The 24,124-nt window shown below is 43.5% G+C and overlaps 1 protein-coding gene across 1 annotated transcript in view; it reads right to left on the reverse strand.

Moving 5' to 3' along the window:
* STK3 (serine/threonine kinase 3) overlaps window positions 1–24,124 on the reverse strand; it is a 384,968-nt gene that overhangs the window by 180,374 nt on the left and 180,470 nt on the right. Inside the window, exons 7-8 of the mRNA XM_077493089.1 lie at window positions 21,685–21,822; window positions 1,419–1,544 (exon numbers count right to left, since the gene is read on the reverse strand). Coding sequence (XP_077349215.1) covers window positions 1,419–1,544; window positions 21,685–21,822 — 264 coding nt within the window. The remainder of the gene's footprint in view (window positions 1–1,418; window positions 1,545–21,684; window positions 21,823–24,124) is intronic.

A 24,124-nucleotide genomic window follows, 5' to 3' on the forward strand; every position in this document is an offset into this window, starting at 1 on the left:
TTTTGTCATAAAATTTTGTTTTACCCTTCACCGACGGGCACTGATGAGGCCGCACCGATATGTTGAATTTATGGGCACAGGTATGCAGCACTGATGGGCAATGGCAGGGGGCACTGACAGGTGGAACTGATGGACAGTACTGATGATGAGGTTCTAACAGCTGTTACTGCTGGGCACTGATAGGTACTGTGGTGGGCTCTGACTGGCCCTAATGTGGGCACTGATAGGCGTTTTTGATGGGGCACAGACTGGCAGCTTATGGGCACTGATTTTCAGCTAATGGGCACATCTGATGGGGGCTGTGCTGATAATCAATGTGCTGATTATCAGCACAGACCCCCATCCCCCACCTTCCTTCTGACAGGGAGAGCGCCGATTGGCTCTCCCTGTCAGCATGAACCGAGGAATGCCGTTTACTGGCACTTCCTGGTTCAGGCGATGGTCAGCTGTGATTGGTCAATGCTGAGAACGTGGTAAGAAGCATCTGTCAAACTGACAAACAGCACCTCTGATCGCTGCGGGCACGTGACGGCATGTTAGCCTCCTGGACACCATATGATACCCAGTCAGGATAACAGAACGACTTCCCGGCCGTTAATCTAATAAAGGCCTGACGGGAAGTGGTTAAAGAAGAATTCCAGCTTGGACCAATGTAGCCATGTTTATATCATACCAGTCTGATGCCCCTTGAAGCTAGAAATCACTGAAAACACTGCTAATCCAAGTGATCTCGCTTTGCTTCCGAGTCTATGCTGTAGTGGTGTCTACTTCAGTGATTTCCAGCTTCCATGGGCATTGGGCAGGTATGGTATATACATAACTACCCTGGTCCAAGCTGGGCCAAGGTAACTATGTAAAAATATACCGTACCTGGAATTCTTTTTGTATACAGGGAGCACCAATGGTATGGGATTTCCAGTGCACTACGCTAGAGATACAAGAACAGAATTATTATCTTGCTCCTGAGAGATTCAAAGGACAAGTTCAGTTTTAATAAACATATTCCTTGATAAATAGCACAGAACACCATGCAATCCAGCAATTTTCAGTTTGTGGCCCTGAACAGCCCAGAGGTCATCCATATCAGAAAATATTTATTTCTCACTTAGTACCAGCCTTCCCTCTGACCTGACAATCTCAATTTTGGGCACATTGCTGCCTGATTAACAGAAGGAAGTGTGATTTACATGCATGGCTGAAAACCAAAAAGATCTAATATTTCCCGGTTCGGCCTTACAACTTCCAGGATCCAGTGTGTATTTATATGTAAAGTATGCATGTATTAGACAGAGGATGCTTAAATTTATTTAAAATCCCTAGAACAGGTGGAACTGATGGACACTAATATATATAGCTTGCATCCCACAGATAATACGGTTATTGACAACATCAGTTTGAAATAGGAAACAGACACATACGGAATTTTCATCTTCCTCTTCCAGCTCCCTCTGTTGCTCCTCGTGCCTTTTTGCTTTGATTTCCATAGCTTCTGTGATGAGGTCTCTGAGAATTGACACAGGTTTCGCATTTTTGATGAACGTGTGCTGGAGATTAAAGAAAAAAAGAATCCTTGAAGCCACAAGTAAGGAAATCACAACAAGCTAAGTGAGGTGAAATGGTTTTGTAAAGGTTCACATAGATATTAGGTGATCATTGTCCAACACCAGTAAAACCAAAAGGATGAAGTGATGATTGGATCCACTGATCTCAGGAGGCATCTCGGTGAAGGAAAGGTTTGTTGGCCAGGTTGGATGTTGTTTTGAATAAAACCCTGGAGGAAAATCTGTCTAGAGGATGAAATGATGGGGGGTGGGGGTGGCGTTATACACTTATATTGGACACAGCAGAAAAAAAAGCTCAACATGATAGTTACCACACATAAAAGTTTCAGATTTAGAATATTTTATGAATCTCTACGGGAAATTATTAAAATTTCTATTCTTCTATGGTCATTGTCAATTCCTCCACCAAGGAGGTCATAAATGCTCAAACTACTGTACACAATGCTTCCATATGAGCATAGCTATCTATTAATCAAGCAGTTTATTTCTAACAAAGTAAGCATTTCCTTTGTCCGTGAAGGACAAAATAAAAGGTTCACTAATCCATGCATTCCTTCAGCATATACTCAACTGTCTTCATTCCCTTCCTACTACATTCAAACACCAGGAAAAGCCCATGAAAAGCACAAAAAAAGCCCTGCTGTACATCTCAAATCAGCTGGTTGGAGCTCATACTTAGCTATGGACTCTTTGGCTGAACTCATGTGACAGCATCATTCTATATTAAAGTGGTTGTAAAGTTACATCTATTATAGTACTTTATTTTCGGTTTTAGGAACATATTATATACAGTATGTGTGTTTTTTTCCCCCAAATTATGATGCCAAATACCTTCTTTGCCCAGCTCTGCTTTGTGGACACATGTCCTCCTTCTGCTCTACTTCTCTATCTAAGAAGTACAGTAGGAGGGGCTGAGAGTCCGCTTTGATGTCTGCAGGCTAGCAGAGGGAGGACATGTGACCACTCAGCAGAGCTGGGTAAAGAAAACACCACACTGTACTTAAATATGTTCCTAAAACAGAGAATAAAAGTATATAATAGATTTTACTTTACAACCACTTTACTAAAGGGGAGGAGCAGCTGCAGCAGAATACCCAATCAAAGCAGGAAGGGAGGGGCAGGGAGGAGATCAGCTTCACACAGACTACTGAAATAAGGAGAGGGGAAGTTGAGGAAATGCAGAGACGCTGAATACACACAGTATCATGACGGAGGCACGTAAACTGACCACACCATCATGGGTCAGCAGTCGTGAGAAGTGTGGTCAGATGACAGGAACAGGCAGGATCAGATGGGTATTGCACAACATGGAAAGGGATAAATGACACTATGCTTTTGTAATAATATTAATATATATATATATCCACATACATACACACACACATATACACAGTGTGTGTGCATATATATTTATTAGTGCCTTTTTTTTTTTTTGGGTTACAACCACTTAAAATCCCTATTGAAAACCTAGCCACCTATAAAAATCCAGATGAAAGTTGCCTGTAATAAAACACTTATTATACTCACCCTCCTTCGCAGTCCTTGTCTCCTATCTTCTCTCCGTACAGTACGGTACCAACACTGCATCCACCATCAGCATTTAACACTTACTAGAATGTTGAATAAATGTGCTCCCCGCCATGCACTATAGTTCCATTCTCTGAACCACCATGACTGTATCTTGACGGGAAGCAGGGGTTGGAAGATGGAACAGCCTGCAGAGGAAACATAAGGCATCTGACACTCCCAAAAGTGTCAAAATGCTTAAGCCGACAGGAGTTGCAGTACTTGAACAGAGGGAAGGCAAGTGACATGGGCCACTGGAGAGGCGAGCATAAATACCCTTCTATTGATGGATACTTTTTGAATTTTTTTTGGTTGCTTTAGGTCTTATAAAAAACCTTCCGTAACTCACGTACCTAATAATTCTTTACGCACCACATCAAATAAACTGTTTAAGAGCACATTTTTGCTTAGTAAATCAAATGGAAATTTCATAGCAATGGCAATGCATTTCAGCACACATGACAAATCTAAGTCACTTATGGCTTTTTTTTTTACAAGGGAATGCTATTAGATTATTTTACAAGATAACATTACAGTTTAGAAGCTGCATTTAGGTAGCTCTCGCTGCTGCTTCATTCATGATGTGTTTCAGGACTGTAAGAATAGTGAATCTGTAACCTGAACCATGCAACAGGAAAAAAAAAAAGGAAAAAAAAAAAAAAAAAAACGATAATATCTTCTGTAAACAAGGAAAGAGCTTAATTTGAGTCAGTCTCAAAATATCTTTAAACCCAATTACAATGCAATTAGCTGGGTTTAAATGCCATGTGGACATGCACATGTGTAACTCTACACTGTATACTTACACCAAGGAGAAATGTACATTAAATGTAAACCCTAGAGCTCCCAGTTGTATTAAAGTTTGACCACTTCAAAAGGACCCCGTAGTTTGCCAAAGGCTGGTGCACTTTATACGTTCATAAACTCAATGTCTGTTTAGTGCTCAGAAAGGTTAGGCTGCTTACCTATTAATCCTGTAATAAAAAAATATGTGTTTCATTGAGTAAATTATACACTCAATAAAATAATCGTGAGAGTTGTGAATAATAGGCATGATTGCTTATTTCTCATTAGACTTTAATCGTTAGATCAAGCAGATTCTGCCCTGTGTTCAGGCAAACCAACATTCAGGAGTCTATTGTCAGTCTAATTCATGCCAAAAAAAATAGATATAAAAAGTAATCAAAATGTTTTAGAATCTCTCTTTGAATGCTTTCATAAGAGAACACTGGATTTTATTTAAACCGGCCCCATAGATTTGTACATATAACACCTTGAAGTATATAACTAAAGGCCCATTGGAGTGGAGGGTATCGTAATGTGCAATTTCCATGTATCTATGTGGTGTGCTTTTAAGAACAAACTGCTGTCAAATCTTGCTTCCCAGAGGTAGCATTATTATTACCATCAGCTTCCGAGTTTTGGCACTCCCCTCTGCACATGAATTGCAGCAGTCAGGCCCATATACTTCTATGGGACCAATTATGGCAATTCGAAGAGTGTCTATGGACGAGGAGCTGTGGGTTATGGTAGCGCTACCGATGGCATGCAGGCTTTGACAGTTATTACAAAAAGAATACCATGGCTGTGCACCGTAAGGCAGTTGTTGCGCAGCTCCTTTCCAATGCAAGTGTTTGTTACCCCAAAACTTGATATTCCTGATATGTGCCTGCTGTACCATGTACAGTGGATATAAAGAGTCTACACAACCCTGTGAAAATGTCAGGTTTCTGTGATGTAAGAAAAAATTGCAAAACTTTCCACCTTTAATGTGACCTATAAACTGTACAAACTCAGTTGAACAAACTGATATCTTTTAGGTGGAGGGAAGTAAAACTAAAATATTATGGTTGCATAAGTGTGCACACCCTTAACCTTCCTGGTGGTATGATTATTTCAGATTTTAGGTGCTGAAAGCGGTACCATTATTTTACATGGAAATTTGGCATTTTATATTGTAGGCCTGTAATTCTTAGAAATAATTCACTTAAATCAATCCAAACAAGAGTCTTATATTATATTTTATATATTATATATATATATATATATATATATAAAATAAATTACTATAAATAATAACAAATATAATAAAAATTATTCAATAATGTAATCAAATCAAAAACACTGAAATATGCTGAATTGCAGAATTGTCGCTGTCATTACTTTTAGTGTTTGATGACGAATTTCCCCCACGAATTACTATCGCTCAATTCTGCAAGTGATTTTAATTTATTATCGCTGTTTTCTAGCTGGTCTATAACCACTTTTGATGTAAAATTACATTTTTTGGTTGCTATGGACGATCTCCAGTTTCCTGGCATAAAGAACAGTATTTATAATATAAAACTGCATGCAGGGCACTGGGCAGACCACTAGGGACAAAGGGGATGTGTAATTATTTGATGCAGTACTGTAATCTGTAAGATTACTGTATCTATACTGTGTTTTTTACTTTTTGAATTTGGCGCCGAACTCCATCCCCGTGCGTCACGACACTTGCAGGGAACGGAGCTCGGCACTGTCACAGATCGAGCGAGGCACGGCGGCTCGCTGATCACAGCGGGGAGACATGGCTGGATCCAGGGGACAAGGTAAGTAACCCCCTCCATGGATCCTGTGATGGGATTCCGAGTCTGGCTCGGGAATACCACTTATGGTAATGAAATCTCACCCTGAGCCAGACTCGGAAATACCGCCAGGGAGGCTAAACTGATACTTTATTGAAGCCTCTTTTGATTTTATTACAGCACTCAGTCTTTTTGGGTGCGAGTATCAGCATGGCCCATCTTGACTTGGCAACATTTGCCCACTCTTCTTTGCAAAAACACTCCAAATCTGTCAGATTGTGAGGACATCTCCTGCGCACGGCCCTTTTCAGATCACTCCACAGATTTTCAGTCTGATTCAGATCTGGGCTCTGGCTGGCCCATTCCAAAAACGTTAATAATCTTCTGGTGAAGCCATTCCTTTGTTGATTGATGCATGCTTTAGGTCGTCCTTATGCTGAAAGATGAAGTTCCTCTAGCAGAAGCCTGAAGGTTTTGTGCCAATATTACCTGGTATTTGGAACTGTTCATAATTCCCTCTACCTTGACTAAGGCCCCTGTTCCAGCTGATGAGAAACCGCCCGAAAGCATGATGCTGCCACTATCATGCTTCACTGTGGGTATGGTGTTCTTTTGGTGATGTGCAGGGTTTTTGCAACAAACATATCATTTGGAATTATGGCCAAAAAGCTCAACATTGGTTTCATCAGACCAGAACACATTTTCCCATGTGCTTTTCAGAGACTTCAGATGTATTGTTGCAAAATTTAGCTGGGCTTGGATGTTTTTCTTCATAAGAAAAGGCTTCCGTCTTTCCACTCTACGCCGTAGCCCAGATATATGAGGAATACAGGAGATTGTTGTCACATGTACCACACACAGCTAATACAGCCAGATATTCCTGCAGCTTCTTTAATGTTGCTGTAGGCCTCACTGACCAGTTTTCTTCTCAACGTTTCATCAATTTTGGAGGGACTTCCAGTTCTTGGTAATGTCACTGTTGTGCCATATTTTCTGCACTTGACGATGACTGTCTTCACTGTGTTGCATGGTATATCTAACGCAGTGAAAATTCTTTTGTACCCTTCTCCTGACTGATACCTTTTAACAATGAGATCCCTCTGATGCTTTGAAAGCTCTCTGTGGACCATGGCTTTTGCAGTAGGATGCGACTAAGAAAATAACTACTAGAACAGCTGAACTTTATTTGGGGTTAATCAGAGGCACTTTAAAATGATGGAAGGTGTGTATGACTCCTATTTAACATGAGTTTGAATGTGATTGCTTAGTTCTGAACACAGCTACAACCAGGGTGTGCACACTTATGAAACCACATTATTTTATTTTACTATTTTTACACCCCTAAAAGATTTCAGTTTGTTTTTCAATTGAGTTGTTCAGTTTATAGGTCACATTAAAAAGTTGGGAAAAGTTCTGAAATGTATCCGTCTCATTTTTTTACATCACAGAAACCTGACATTTTAAACAGGGGTGTGTAGACTTTTTATATCCACTGTACTTACATGATAAAATATCCTGTTCTCTTTGCATTGCTTCCTTTATGTGAAATCCCTGGTTTTCCTGCCAGCCCCTCTGCTTTCCAATTAAAAACTGACAATACTGAGCAGGAGGGCACAGCATGGTCAGTTCTCTTGCTACGTTGGCAACTCAGCCTCATCTCCTCCAATGATCAGACTTGTCCTGACACACCCCCACTGCACAGCTATTCACTGGGAAGCTCAGTGTGCTGTTGTTTCTCCTCCCCCAGCTCTTATGCAGCTGAGAACAGAGGGAATGTGATCACTTATTAAAAAAAGGGGGGGAGGTATATATATATATATATATATATATATATATATACACACATACACACATACATATATATACACATACACGGTATATTTTTTTTAACCACTTTAAGGACTTCCCACTGTGGATACACGTCACTAATTTGACGTTTAATACCGGGGATTTTTTGCTTTTAAGTGTAAATGTGAGATCTGAGGTCTTTTTTGGACCCCAGATCTCACATTAAAGAGGCCCTGTCCTGCTTTTTTCTATTACAAGGAATGTTAAATTTTTTATTTTTTTTAAAAGGGTCAGTGTGGTGGGGCTAAGTATGGGCAGAGATTGCAGAGAGTATGAAGATCAATGGAGTATAAGGGGGCTTACCAGGGCCTTCACAATTCAATGAGAACTACATGCCATCAGCAGCAATGGTAACTGTGAATGAATTATTCTTAGGGATAGGATGTAAGAGCTGCAGATGCTGGAACGTTTAACATGTTCCAAAAATGTAACACATGCACTCTTTGCCATGGTTTATCACTTTAAAAATTCTGCAAATACAGAAAAATTGAACTGCCAGAAAACGAATGTGCTCCTGTTTGAGCCAACATCGTGGTTCCTAGTCTGCCATCTGTTGTCAGCTCTGCCCGGCTTTCTTTACTGAACTACAGAACACTGGCCCCCTTCTCATTTCCAAAACATAAAGGGGAGATGTTCAGTTATTACATGGCTAAATTATATTCAGTGTTGTAGATCTCGCACAATGGGTTAAATCCCACTGATAAAAAAAGTCTTCTTTATTAGGATTACATATTTTCATTATCACACTGCATTTACAGACACTACTGATGTTTACTCAAGACATTTGTTTTCCACCTAACCATATTACCTTTCACTTGATATGAGGTGTGCATGTGCTTAACCATAGTAGGAACATTCGATTTTCTGGTTAGTGTCAGGGAAAAGGAGAACTAAACACTTTCTAAGCTATTTTGCAGTTATCCTCCCCCCATCCACACTATTTCAACACTTAGGCCTCCTTCATACAGGTGGCAAAAAACAGGCGGTTGACCCGCATTTCTATCACCATCCGATGGTCCACTTAAATTCACCCATTACAGCCTGATGGGGCTAAACACATGCAATGGCAATTTGAAATTAGCTAGCAAAGTTTGAAAGGCAGCATTGCCTGTCAAATGCCCCCATTCAATGGCAGCACTAAGCAACCATGAGCCAAAAGCTTGCCTTGCAGTTGCGGTGTGGTATTTTAATACAAAATCCCGCTTGACATTCAGGATTATCACCACCTGGAAGGCGTTAAAATACTGCCCTAGGCTGGTAGGCACTGCCGCCCATGTGAAGCCGCCTTGAATGCTATCAAACCTCCAAAAGCTTGGAACTCACACAGCAGAGGGCACATGTCTGGTGACCAGGGTTGGGGATCCGTGTTCAAGCTGACACGCTTGTTGGATCTGCCTAAAGTCAATTACAGCTTAGAACAAACATTAAAAAGGGCCAGAATAACCCAAAACGTTGTGCTATAGCTTGAAGCTATAATGATGCTAAAATAGCAATAAATGGGCAAATCCTGGCATTATCAAACTCTTTATCACTGAACTTGACAATTTTATATTGTCAAGTTGGTGGTTCTGGCGAGATCCTAGTAAGCAATTCCTGGAGTTGTGAAGCAATCCACAGAGTATTTCTACTTTCCTGCCAAGAGTCACCCTTTAGCAGTGCCCATGGGACCCCACCTTTGCAGCTGGTTATGTCACCATCAAGTGGGGTGGCACCAAGGCTAGATTGTCCATAAGGCAGACATTTGGTTCCTCAGTGCATGTTTCATTTAGGTAACTATTGGTTCTACAACCGACAACATCCTAGCAACCAAGTCACCGCCAGCCCCATTCAGCTGCAGTCCAGCAGATTCCCTGACTGGCAGCTAGAAAGTAAACAAAGAGGGAACACTGGCTGATGTCATTACCCAAATATAGTCATTACCATATATGGACAATGATGTCAGCCAGCATCCTTGCCATATTGTTTCCTGGCTGGCAGCTGAATGGGACCAGCAGTGCATTGCTGAATGTGTTAACCAGGTACCATGGTTATGACACAAAGCGTTTTTTTTCCCTGCCAGGTAAAGTCATAATGTGCTAGTATGCATCACATACTAGCACATTATGTGACACCTAACTTAAAACTAAGCCGTGTCAGCGCTGCAGGGGCTCCCATCTTCACCCGTCTTGTTTCCGGGTTCGTGGGCTCCAGCTCTGAGACTGGCCAGAGCCACGATAACGTCACTCCCGCGCACGCAAGTGGGAGCCGCCGTTTATGGCACAGGGCTCTGAAGGAACAGCACGGGTGGCCGCTCCTTCAGAGCACATGCACCAGTGATGTCACTGGCTGCATGTAATGTAAAAATCTCCCAACAATGATCAGATCAGAGCTGCTGATCATGTGACCAGACCAAATTAAAAGTTCTATTTACACTGATCTTTTTTAAACAGGCTATGCAAGCATAGATAGGAGGAAGGGGGAGGGGGGAGGTCGGCACAGGCAGGGGGGGGGGGGGGATTCGGCACAGGCAAGAGGAAGGGGGGGGGGATTCGGCACAGGCAAGAGGAAGGAGGGGGAGGGATTCGGCACAGGCAAGAGGAAGGAGGGGGAGGGATTCGGCACAGGCAAGAGGAAGGGGGGGGAGGGATTCGGCACAGGCAAGAGGAAGGGGGGGGTTCGGCACAGGCAAGAGGAAGGAGGGGGGGATTCGGCACAGGCAAGAGGAAGGAGGGGGGGAGTCGGCACAGCCAAGAGGAAGGAGGGGGGGGAAGTCGGCACAGCCAAGAGGAAGGAGGGGGGGGGAGTCGGCACAGCCAAGAGGAAGGAGGGGGGGGGGGGAGTCGGCACAGCCAAGAGGAAGGAGGGGGGGGGGGGAGTCGGCACAGCCAAGAGGAAGGAGGGGGGGGGAGTCGGCACAGCCAAGAGGAAGGAGGGGGGGGGGGAGTCGGCACAGCCAAGAGGAAGGAGGGGGGGGGAGTCGGCACAGCCAAGAGGAAGAGGGGGGGGAGTCGGCACAGCCAAGAGGAAGAGGGGGGGGAGTCGGCACAGCCAAGAGGAAGAGGGGGGGGAGTCGGCACAGCCAAGAGGAAGAGGGGGGGGGGAGTCGGCACAGCCAAGAGGAAGAGGGGGGGGAGTCGGCACAGCCAAGAGGAAGAGGGGGGGGAGTCGGCACAGCCAAGAGGAAGAGGGGGGGGAGTCGGCACAGCCAAGAGGAAGAGGGGGGGAGTCGGCACAGCCAAGAGGAAGAGGGGGGGTCGGCATAGCCAAGAGGAAGAGGGGGGGAGTCGGCACAGCCAAGAGGAAGAGGGGGGGGAGTCGGCACAGCCAAGAGGAAGAGGGGGGGGGAGTCGGCACAGCCAAGAGGAAGAGGGGGGGAGTCGGCACAGCCAAGAGGAAGAGGGGGGGAGTCGGCACAGCCAAGAGGAAGAGGGGGGGGGAGTCGGCACAGCCAAGAGGAAGAGGGGGGGGAGTCGGCACAGCCAAGAGGAAGAGGGGGGGGGAGTCGGCACAGCCAAGAGGAAGAGGGGGGGAGTCGGCACAGCCAAGAGGAAGAGGGGGGGAGTCGGCACAGCCAAGAGGAAGAGGGGGGAGTCGGCACAGCCAAGAGGAAGGGGGGGGAGTCGGCACAGCCAAGAGGAAGGGGGGGGAGTCGGCACAGCCAAGAGGAAGAGGGGGGGAGTCGGCACAGCCAAGAGGAAGAGGGGGGAGTCGGCACAGCCAAGAGGAAGGGGGGGAGTCGGCACAGCCAAGAGGAAGGGGGGGGAGTCGGCACAGCCAAGAGGAAGGGGGGAGTGAGCACAGCCAAGAGGAAGGGGGAGTCGGCACTGCCAAGAGGAAGGGGGGAATTGGCACAGGCAAGAGGAAGGGGGGAGGGGGGAGTCGACACAGACAGGAGGAAGGGGAGTCCGCATTTTTAAGAATAATTGTAATGAATCCTTCCACTTTAATGAAATGCCACTATTGATATTTCAATAAAGGTAGTGCGATTTCCAGCGCACACCAGCGATCATGTGCATGCTGGTGTGAATGAGCCTTAATATTAGGCACTTTCATTTCACTGCTTCACAGACCTTCAGTTATCTATATGCATACAATGGAGGGCCAGAGAAGTTTAAGTAGATATTTTTCAAGGAAATAAAAAGGTAAGCAATAAAGAAGTACTTTCACCCCTATTAAGGCTCAGTTGGTCGAAGGGGTAGAAAATACGCTGTGATAGAAAATTCTTACGGGCTATAAAAGCCATTTCTGACAGCCAACAGTAATTCTGCAGCTGAGAAAGAGTTAAACCTTAGTCTGCCTTCAAGTGACGGTGCACAGATCCCCCTGGTATCCAGACTGTATTTCCACATAGGAAACAGAAAGTTTGCCATAATCTTAGATGTTGCCCTTCATATGTGAGTGCAATGCATTCCTCGCACTCTATGTCACTGACCTAGAATAAGTCACTGAGAGGGCCGAGCTCCAGAATCTGTTAATCATTTGGGCAATCAGTGAACACCAGCACTTAGAGAGCTGATATTTATTTCATTTGGAATGCTTCCATGTTAAATCAGATAGCTGAGTAACTAGCTCATAAAAGTTATTCAATACCAAAATAAGAAGTGTTATCTTCAGAAAGATGAGGGCAGTGATATGCTGTCAATTTCAGTGTCATGAAAGAACAATTTTTTTTAATTTGCAGAAGAAATTGGGTCCCTTCGATTACCATTCAAATTTGGAGTTGTGTAGTGTTAGTTGACTTCTCATCACCTATTACTAGTGGCTGATGTTTGCCAGCACCCTGCCAAAATCAATGACGGGCAGAAATACGTAGAGTACGCTGGATGCTGTTGCAAGTGGCACTCGTACACAGGGCCATATGCGTGGAGCATGGACTTGCTGGGTCATACATCCCTGTTCGCAAGTACTACTAGGAACAGCTTACAGCTATTGCATATTGCAACCTGTAATTTATTTTGAAAAGCTGCTGGCAGCGGGCTGTAGGTTGCACTTTTGACTCCTGGGTGCCCAAAAATGCACAGATTTTTGCTGTTGGGGAGAAACTACTCATGTGCATGCCGCATAAAAGCGCTCATCTCTGTATCTATATGCACTGTAGGAAATTCATTTTCAAAGTCCAAAACAAAGGAAACAGAAATTTTTATTTATTTTTTCCTGAGAAGAGATCCTGGCAGACTGCCAACCTTCTAAAGTAAAGACACAAACAGAATGAAAAAAAAACTTTAGTTTTAGTTGTGGTCTTACAATAAATAACTTGCATTAAGCACTTCAGCCCCCAAAAGAATTTCCCCCCTCAATGACCAGGCCATTTCTTGCGATACGGCACTGCGTCGCTTTAACTGACAATCCCCAAAAATAGAGCTGTCTTTTGGTGCCATTTGATCACCTTTGCGGTTTTTATTTTTTGCTCTATAAACAAAAAAGAAAGACCATTTTGAAAACTTTTTTTTACTTTTTGCTATAATAAAAATCGAAAAAAAAATATATTTTTTTTAAAAATCATTTATTCATCAGATTAGAGTAATATTTAGGTAAAAAAATCAATAAAAAAAAAAAATCAAATAAACGTATAGATTGGTTTGCACAAAAGTTATAGCGTCTACAAAATAGGGGATAGATTTATGTGATTTATATTTTTTTACTAGTAATGGCAGCGATCTGCGATTTTTTTTATATACATTTATACAGCGATTAGGGTTAAAAATTGCCACCGATTACTGTATAAATGCCACTGGCAGGGAAGGGGTTAACACTAAGGGGCGATCAAGGGGTTAGGTGTGTCTGAGGAAGGTGTTTCTAACTGTGGGGCCAATGTACTGACTGGGAGTAGAGAGACATCGCTATTTCTAATCTCTAGAAAACAGCAGATCTCTCCCTGACAGAATGGGGTATCTATCTGTTTACATTGACAGATCCCCAATTTTCTCTCAGGCGTGATCGCAGGTGAATGGTTATCATTGGGAATCCTAGGGTACGACTTGTCACACGACTCTGTTTAAAGTCTCATGACAAGTCACACAAGTGTGAAAGGGGACTTAACTGCTCTGTGCAAAGGTTTTGATCTCCTTTTCTGGGGTGCCCCAGCACCATTCCTGTCTTCTCCCCTTCATACGGTGCCCCCCATGGAGACTCGCTTGACACAGACAGAGGGACTTGGCCCTGCATCACTGGATTTGATTGACAGCAGCGGGAGTCAAATGTATTAAGGTGAAAAACCATGAGGCTTTACAATCCCTTTAGGCTGGGTCCATACTAAACACAGATGAGGCTGTCAGCAGGGGTCCGGTGCGTCCCTGTTCTCCGTTTCAGGGATGAATCGAACCCAAAGTTTTGCCTGAATTCGGACCTGAAACGGAACCAAAGACACACAGGACTCCTGTGCAATGCGCTCCGCGGCCGTGTCAGAAATGTGTGAACCGGCTCCATAGAGAGCCGATCACAATCTCCTGTCATCCACATCCAAGTCGCACTAGTGTGAATCCAGCCTTAAAGTTGATGTGAACCCTCACACATAACCAGTGAAGTGAACAGCCTCAGATGATACCCAGGGATGAAACAAAACTCCCTATATAAAAGTTTGACATGTACAGTATCTCACAAAAGTGAGTACACCCTCACATTTTGTAAATGTTTTATTAAATCTTTTCATGTGACAACACTGAAAAAAATAACACTTTGCTACAACGTAAAATAGTGAGTGTACAGCTTGTATAACAGTGTAAATTTGCTGCCCCTTTCAAAAAAACTCAATACACAGCCATTAATGTCTGAACCGCTGGCAACAAAAAGGGAGTACACCCCTAAGTGAAAATTTTCAAATTGGGCCCAAAGTTTTGTGTGGCTACCATTATTTTCCAGCACTGGCTTAACCCTCGTGGGCATTGAGTTCACCAGAGCTTCACAGGTTGCCACTGGAGTCCTCTTCCACTCCTCCATGAGGACATCACAGAGCTGGTAGATGTTAGAGACCTTGAGCTCCTCCACCTTCTTTTTGAGGATGCCCCACAGATGCTCAATAGGTGTGGAAACATGCTTGGCAAGTGTCCATCACCTTTATCCTCAGCTTCTTTAGCAAGGCATTAGTTATCTTTGAGGTGTGTTTGGGGTCATTAACTTGGAATACTGCCCTGCGGCCCAGTCTTTAAAGGGAGGGGATCATGCTCTGCTTCAGTATGTCACAGTACATGTTGGCATTCATGGTTCCCTCAATGAACTAATGCAGCCCCAGACCATGACACTTCCATCACCATGCTTGACTGTAAGCAAGACATACTTGTCTTTGTACTCATCACCCGGTTGCCGCCACACACGCTTGAAACCATCTGAACCAAATACATTTATCTTGATCTCATCAGACAACAGGACATGGTTGCAGTAATCCATGTCCTTAGTCTGCTTGTCTTCAGAAAACTGTTTGCAGGCTTTCTTGTGCATCATTTTTAGAAGAGGCTTCCTTCAGGGACGACAGCTATGCAGACCAATTTGATGCAGTGTGCGCGGCGTATGGTCTGAGCACCGACATGCTGACCCCCCCACCCCTTCAACCCCTGCAGCCATCCTGGCAGCACTCATACGTCTTTTTCCAAAAGACAACCTCTGGATACGACGCTGAGCATATACACGCAACTTCTTTGGTCGACCATGGCGAGGCCTGTTCTGAGTGGAACCTGTCTTGTTGAACTGCTGTATGGTCTTGGCCACCGTGCTTCAGCTCAGTTTCAGGGTCTTTGCAATCTTCCTATAGCCTAGGCCATCTTTATATAGAGCAACAATTCTTTTTTTCAGATCCTCAAAGAGTTCTTTTCCATGAGGTGCCATGTTGAACTTCCAGTGACCAATATGAGAGAGTGGGAACGATACCAAATTTAACACTCCTGCGACCTTGTAACACCAACGAGTCATATGACAACGGGGAGGGAAAATGGCCAATTGAGCACAAATTTGACATTTTCACTTAGGGGTGTACTAAGTGCTGTTGCCAGCAGTTTAGACATTAATGGTGTTGAGTTATTTTGAGGGGGCAGCAAATTTAAACTGTTATACAAGCTGTACACTCACTACTTTACATTATAGCAAAGTGTCGTTAGTGTTGTCACATGAAAAGGTATAATAAAATATTAACAAAAATGTGAAGGGATGTACTCACTTTTGTGAGATACTGTATATTTGCTGTCTTCAATCTTTAAATACTGTTTAGAAAGTTCAGATCGTGTTGTGAGTTTTTCTCTTCCTGCTCATCACTGCAGTGAAGCCAGGGAATACAGCCAAGACAGCTGATTGGAGGAAAGGCACACACCCCCTCGCCTCATAGGTAGACAATTTCAGGTCTGTTCCTTGAATTGTTCAGCACTCTGCTAATCTAACTATAGCATCCTCCCCAACATAAAACTCAGGCCGCGTACACACGCGGGGACTGTTCGCCCAACTTTGTCCGTCAAACAGTTTCGGCAAACAGTCCGCTCAAACTTAGCATGGACGGACATGGCCACACACGACGGACGAACAGTTTGCTGAAACCGTGCGCAATGACGTGAACGGCACGTACGACGGGACGAAAAATACGACGTCCTATACACTGCATTATAACTTTCGGCGTGAAAATCCTTTCTGAGTATGCGCGCAACTTTGTTTGACGAACAAGCCTACACACGAGCGGACTGTTCGCTGAAACAAGGTTTCAGCGGACAGTTTTTCGGAAATTCCGAAAAACCTTGTCCGTCAAACTGTCCGCTGAAACTGTCCGCTGAAAGCCCACACACGAGCGGACTGTCCGCCCAAACACTGTTCAGCGGACAAAGTTGGGCGAACAGTCCGCCCGTGTGTACGCGGCCTCAGGCTGTTTTTATCTCCTGTGTCAGAGAACTGATCATTAGTTCTTTGCCTGATAACAGAAGAATGAGGCATGACAGACAGCTACGGGACATAGGGCGTCGAAGAGAGATTAGAAAACACTGCAGATATATGTGCCCAGCTCAATTTCATGAATCGGGTTTACATCCACTTTAAAGATGAACTCCTTTAATCCCAAAAGAGAACCAAGTGCTATATGCAAATGATTGCATTTGGATCAGTAGCCCTGTTGGGGATTTAAAAAAAACGCTCTTACTGGCTGTAGTGTAGGTCCACCACATATTTATTTCTAAATTATGGGCACTCCTATAGGGGGGAGTTGGGGGGGGGGGGGGGGGGGGGTCGACAGAACTAAGCCTCTACCCCCTCTGTGAGCTGAACATTCTTTTATTATTAGCTTGGATCATCTTGTATAGCAAAAGAAATTTCAACTCTGCGGTGATGTGTGTCTGTCTGTGACTGCTTGTAAACATGCATAGCGGCCAATGGATCATACAACTCCACAGCACTGAGTGACCTTTCACTTGCATGAATGAATGATCGGCACTGTTGGGAACAGTGTCAGATATGACACAGCTCCACATGTAAACATCCCTTGTGACGGCAATAGGCAATGGCGGGCACTCTTTATAGAGAGATATGGTATCTATCGGACCACTGATGTCTCTACCGCCCTTAAAAGCATCTGATCACACCAAGGTTGTTTTCGGTTTCCTATACCATAGAGCTGATTGGGGATCTTCTGGTCCTTGATAAGCTCTCTGGTAAGCTGGCGAAACCCCCACCGCCCCCCCCCCCCCGAACCCATGCAGGTGCCTCTCTGGACCCTACCGTCCCACTGGCGAGTCCAGTATGAAGTCGGCCTTTTCCCAGCTTAATAGAGAACTAATGGGGGACAAGATGATCCCCAATCAGCTCTATGGTATTGGAAACCGGAAGCAACCTTGGTGTAATTAGATGCCATTAAGGGCAGATGATACATCAGTGGTCTAATAAACACCAGATTTCGCTGTAAAGAGTGCCCGTCACTGCCTATTGCTAATTAGCTGCTAGGATGGTTTTTACATAAAAGCCGGTCACTGGCTGCAGGCATCATCACGGTATTCCACTTGACAACTACCGATAAATGTACGTTAGGCGGTGTGGATGCATTTAATGCATTCCAGGCTGGTGTGACTGGAGATGTAAAGCTCTTTTACGGCTTGATAATCATATGCCAATATTTTAATGTTAATAGTCTGGGGACATATGAAATTTAAATATTGGCAGAAAAAGATGTATTTAATAGATAATAGAGATAAATAAAATTGATGTTAACGCAATGAGTAAAACAAAATATTTTTCATGCCATTCCTGCTCTGTGGTCTTTTCCAAGACATAAGAAATATCCCATTTAATAAAATGGATGGCTCCTGTGTTTGGGGACAACAGATGTCCCATAGTTACCATAATTTCCCAGGTGAACTGAGCTCCATCAATATAAATACTAAAGCACTGCTATAATTGGGTCAGCAAACTGCACAGCTACATATTCAGTAAACAGAAATTTCTATTCTCAGCAAGCCATAACCATATAGTAGATAGTAGTCATTTATCTTTATTACTCTATAAAACTTAGAAAAACACCATTAAAGTCCACACTGCTGTGAAATCCACATTGAAATTACATGCTAGCAACTATTGTAGAGAACAGGCTGTTAACTAGCACAAACAGAGTGCGAGCAATAGAGGATCTGTGCTAAGCAGTAGGGGCTGCAACACAACCATTCCAGATGTAACTGTGCGGTCAGCTATATCAGCACTGTAATAGTAAAGGCCATACCTTACTCTACAAAGACTCCACTGACTTAAAATGTTAATGGAGCTTGTTGTGCAAGCAAAAAAGAGTGAAGAGCGTTGCTATCGTAGGGCTCATGCACGCTGCAGCTCAAAGGAGCTCAAAGAAGCGGCTCCTACAAGCATTTGAGCTCTTTTTTTTGTTTATGCCTAGAAACTCCCCTCTATGTTAGCCAATGTGTCAATGCAAACTATGGCTTTTTCAGGCATAGTTTCATAGTTAGTAGTTAGTTGAATAAAGACACCAGTCCATCCAGTTCAACCTGAGTGAGTGTCTACAATTGTCCCTATCCCTGTACATTGCATACTCACATCGGTCCCTACCCTCAAGGAGCCACAATCCAAGGTCCCCATTCATATATTAGGGCCAATTTTGAACAGAAGCCAATTAACCAACCTGCATGTCTTTGGATTGTGGGAGGAAACCGGAGTACCCGGAGGAAACCCATGCAGACACAGGAGGAACATGCAAACTCCAGGCAGGTAGTGTCCTGGTTGGGATTTAAACCAGCGACCCTTCTTACTGCTAGGTGAGAGTACTAACCACTACACCACTGTGCCACCCACTGTGCTGCCCACTGTGCTGCATATGCTCATACAAGCTCGAAAACGCGTGTAAACGTTTGTTCCAGCTTTTTGTTTTGTTTATACAATGGTTAAGAAAATACTACACAGTGGGGAAAATAATTGCTCGATCCCCTGCAGATTTTGTATGTTTGCCCACTTACAAAGAAATGAAGGGTCTAGAATTGTTATCATAGGAGTATTTTAAATAACGACAGAATATCAACCAAAATCCGGAGAAAAAAAAAAAAAAAACAAACACACACACACAATACAATTGTTATATATTGAGTTGCAGTTCAATGAGTAAAATAAGTAGTTGATCCCCAAGCAAAACATGACTTAGTACTTGGTGGAGAAACCCTTGCTGGCAAGCACAGAGGTAAGACGTTTCTTGAAGTTGATTACCAGGTTTGCACAACATCTCAGAAGGAAATTTGGTATTTTCATTTTTTTTTTTTTTTTTTAACAGATCTTCTAATCCTTAAGGTTTCTTGGCTGTCGATTGGCAACTCGATGTTTCAGCTCCCACCATAAATTTTCTATAGGATTAAGGTGTGGAGAATGGCTAGGCCACTCCATGACCTTAATGTGTTTCTTCTTGAGCCACTACTTTGTTGTCTTGGCGGTATGTTTTGGGTCATTGACATGCTGGAAAACGCATCCATGACCCATCTTCAGTGTTCTGGCTGAAGGAAGAAGGTTCTCATTCAATATTTTACAAAATATGGCCCCATCCATTGGCCCCTCAGGCAAGATCGCGACAATGAAGTCGGGATCCACCCACATGCCTGGACTGGCACCCGGCTCGCTGAGAGCCTGCAGCTTTTGGCCCCTCCACATCCCCGCACTCCAGTGAGCGGGGGGTGGGGGGCGGCAGAGAGCGGAGCCCTGAGAATCAAATGATCGTCGGAAATTTGATCGCTCGGTTCAGTATTTGAGCCAGTGGGGGGCAGATGTGGGATTGGACCGCTGCTGCTGCCACCTAGGTAAGTATGATTCTGTTTTAAAAAAAAAAAATGCTTCTATACTAAAGTGCATTAAAATATTGCTGCATGACATGTTTGAGTCTGATGCCTGAGTATATTGATTCTAAAACGTTGAGGTGAGATATCACAGATGAGGTGTTGTCTTTAGATGTAATGTATCTGGATTTTGCAAAGGCATTTGACACAGTTCCCCATAAACGTTTCCTCTACAAGCTAAGGTCTGCCGGCTTGGATTAAAGGGTGAGTACATGGATTGAAAACTGGCTACAGGGGTGAGTTCAGAGGGTAGTGATAAATGGGGAGTACTCGGACTGGTCTGGTGTGGAAAGTGGGGTCCCCCCACGGTTCTGTCCTGGGATCAATCCTATTTAATTTATTCATAAATGATCTGGAGGATGGGGTAAGCAGCTCAATCTCAGTATCTGCAGATGATACTAAGCTAAGCAGTGTTATAATTTCTCCGTAGGATGTGGAAACCTTGCTAGAAGATCTGAACAAATTAATGGAGTGGGCAACTACATGGCAAATGAGGTTGAATGTAGAAAAAGGTAAAATAATGCATATGGGTGGCAAAAACATGACTGCAATCTATATACTGGGGGGAGAACCTATGGGGGAATTTAGGATGGAAAAGGACCTGGGGGTCCTAGTAGATGATAGGCTTAGCTGCTGCTGCAAGCAAAGCCAACAGAATACTGGCATGCATCAAAAAGGGGATTAACTCCAGAGATAAAACAATAATTCTCCCGCTCTACAAGACTCTGGTCTGACCGCACCTGGAGTATGCCATCTAGTTCTGGGCACCAGTCCTCAGGAAGGATGTGCTGGAGCTGGAGAGAGTACAGAGAAGTGCAACAAAGCTAATAAAGGGACTGGATGATCTCAGCTATGGGGAAAGACTACAAGCATTGAACGTATTCTCTCTGGAGATGAGAAGCTTGAGAGGGGATATGATTTCCAAGTACAAATACCATACTGGTGACCCCAATAATAGGGATAAAACTCTAATGCAAAAGGGAATTTAAAGAGGAAGTAAACCCTAATGGGTTTACTTCCTCTTTGATTCCCTGCAAAGGTAAAGCATAATGGACTACTATGCATTGCATAGTAATCCATTATGTGTCACTTACCTGACACAGGAGCCAGCGAAGTCACCGCTGTCCCCTGTAGTCCGGAGCATCCATCTTCTCGGTGGGTCTCGCTGCTCCGGCGCTGTCATTCGTCGGAGCCGCGTCGGTGGTAAAGTGCCGCTATTTTTAGCGGCGCTTTACCGTCGTTTTAGCGGCGCTTTACCGTCGTTTTAGCGGCGGTGTGCGGGCGCTAGTGGGGTGGTTTTAACCCCCGCTAGCGGCCGAAAAGGGGTTAAACCCGCCCACAAAGCGCCGCTGCAGCGGTGCTTTGCCGGCGGTATTGCCGCGGTGTCCAATTGATTTCAATGAGTAGGAGCGGTGAATACACCGCTCCTTCACCGCTGCAAAGATGCGGCGGGCAGGACTTTTTTCACCGTCCTGCCAGCGCATCGCTCCAGTGTGAAAGCCCTCCGGCTTTCACACTGGAGGGAAAGGGGCCAGTTTTTTTCAGGCGTTACACAGGCGCTATTTTTAGCGCTGTAACGCCTGAATACCGCCCCAGTGTGAAAGCAGCCTAAGAGTGGCAAGGATGTGGAATTCTCTCAGCAGGGGGCATCAATAATTTCAAAAAACTATTAGATAAGCACCAGAACGTCCACAACATAAAAGGGATATACAATGTAATACTGACAAAAAAAACACACACAGGATGGACTTGAAGGACTTGTGTCTTTTTTCAACCGCACCTACTATGTAACAGTTCGGCTAAGACAAATCAATTGATCACGAACAAAGCATGTGACACAATCAGGGCATTCAGTATTTCAGAAATGTGACCGAATGTAATTCCTACCTGCAGGAGCTGTGTGGCCGTGGCTCTTTGTTCCGGGTTCTTCACCAGACATTTCTTTACAAAATCTGTAAATTCATCTGACCAAAGCTCAGGTTTCCTGAAGGTAGGTGGGGGATTTGTGGGAATCATAAATATTGCCTGCAAAGATAAAAAAAAAAAAAAATAATTAAAATACATTGACATGCAGGTGTAAAAAAAAAAAAAAAAACTTGAAATCAGATAATTTAAACATTGTTCTTCGAATACTGGTTATAATACCGGATTTAAAGATCAGCTCCAGTCTACAGTTAAAACCACAGATTAAATACATATAAGGAAACTATTTTACTAGTCAAATTATTTTGCTCATCCCATCCAAAGCCCTCGCTGACACCGAAATCATGTGACTTAAATTGAAATTGCACAATTTCAAAGCCACGTCAGTGCTACTTGGCTGACATCTGTGCGGCTTCATGCACATATGTCTATGCAAGTCGCACCTGAAAAATCGCCAAAAATAGCGAATGAAATTCTTTTTTAAATCTGTGCTGCACAGCAAAGTCGGCACCGCACCGATTTGAACAGTTCCACTGCCGACAATAGGGTGTGACTTATGTGATTTGGACCAGTCAAATGTGTGAAGATTTACACACCTCTGCCAAACAGCACAGTCAGGTGGATGACACAACATACAGTTAAATACTACAAAGCTGTCCTCTTCTCCTTTCCCCACATTCTGATTGGTCTGGGTTAGAGCAGAAGCAGACAGATGAGGTGATCTCCTGACCAAGTCTGCTCTCTGCTCCTATCAGCATGCTCCATGTAAACATAGTTCTAGGGAGCATAATGGATTAGTTACCAGCCCTGCCCCTCTTTCTCCCAGTTATGGTGCTGCTCTATAAAGGATTACAAGTTGTAGATATCATGTCAAATATAGGTACTTACACTAGACGCAATTAAAAACAAAATATTAATGAACACGCAGCTGCATTATTCTATATCACTTAAATTTGCTACAACAGACATAAAATTATTTTAAAAAAGATCTAGTGATTATGAAGAATCCACTGGAAGCAAAACACCATACACTTTTGCTTGCAGAATATGAAATGGATAGAAGTTGGCATTATGGTGGAATGATCTAGACAATCCTGGAAGTTGTAAAAACTTGCCAGCATGCACAAATTACAGCCAAAAATGAGCATTTGATACCAGACCTGAAATGAGCTGAATTCAATAACAATGAAAAAACGGCACTGTCCGCTAAAACTGATTTACACTCTAAAATCGTATATGCAGCTATGACCATACAAAGCAAATAGTTTTAAAGGCTAATCTGAATGCCAATTCCCCACTTCAGCGAAGACCATATGACCAAATGCCTAGGAGTTTGGTCAGGTGACCAATCACATGTAAAGGCATGTATTTTAGAGTTTTCCTTAAAGAAGCAAATAACACACCCACCCATTAATGTGGCCACTCTGTTTCCTTGATCTCATAAAAATTCAACCCGTTAAATAAGAACAAAACATCTTTTTCTCTTTTTTCACTTGGCTACAGCAAGATATAACTGCTATCATTTTTTTTCTTGCCATCTGTGCCCCATTTGGGTGATTTCCCTTCACTTCCGATACCACAGTCAAAACAGAAAGCAAAAGGAAATCCCTCCACTTTGTAGATCCCGTTGGAAGATTTTCTCTCTATTCTTATGACAACCCAAAATTTTATTTCACCTTTGTCTATTTCTCAAAACCCGGTTTACTGTGAATGTGCCTAACAGGGGAGCAGAGTAGAAACCTTAGTGGGTGGGGGTGTGTTCTTGGATTTTTTTTTTCCTTGACGAAAAAAAAAGAAGATAAGATATCCATATATATATATACATACATACATACATACATACATACACACATCTCTCTCTCTCTCTATATATATATATATATATATATATATATATATATATATATAGATAGATATAGATATATATATATATATATATATAGATAGATAGATAGATAGATAGATAGATATATATAAATAGATATTGATGTAGATATAGTTATTTCTACACACACACACTCGCATAGTGAGTACACCCCTCCCATTTTTGTAAATATATTAGCATATCTTTTCATGGGCCAACACTGAAGAAATGACACTTTGCTACAATGTACAGTAGTGAGTGTACAGCTTGTATACATGTGCTGTCCCCTCAAAATAACTCAACACACAGCTATTAATGTCTAAACCACTGACAACAAACGTGAGTACACCCCCAAGTGAAAATGTCCAAATTGGGCCCAATTAGACATTTTCCCTCCCCAATGGAATGTGGCTCAGTGTTACTGTGACATACATAAGCAGAGCATGATCCCTTCCCTTTGGGGACTGGACTGCAGGGCATTATTCCAACATATTGACCTCAAACACCTCCAAGATGACCACCGCCTTGGTGAAGAAGCTG

The sequence above is a fragment of the Lithobates pipiens genome, unplaced genomic scaffold (assembly GCF_037356315.1).
Source record: "Lithobates pipiens isolate NorthernLeopardFrog02 unplaced genomic scaffold, aLitPip1_a1.2 Scaffold_19, whole genome shotgun sequence".
Classification (NCBI taxonomy): Eukaryota; Metazoa; Chordata; class Amphibia; order Anura; family Ranidae; genus Lithobates; species Lithobates pipiens.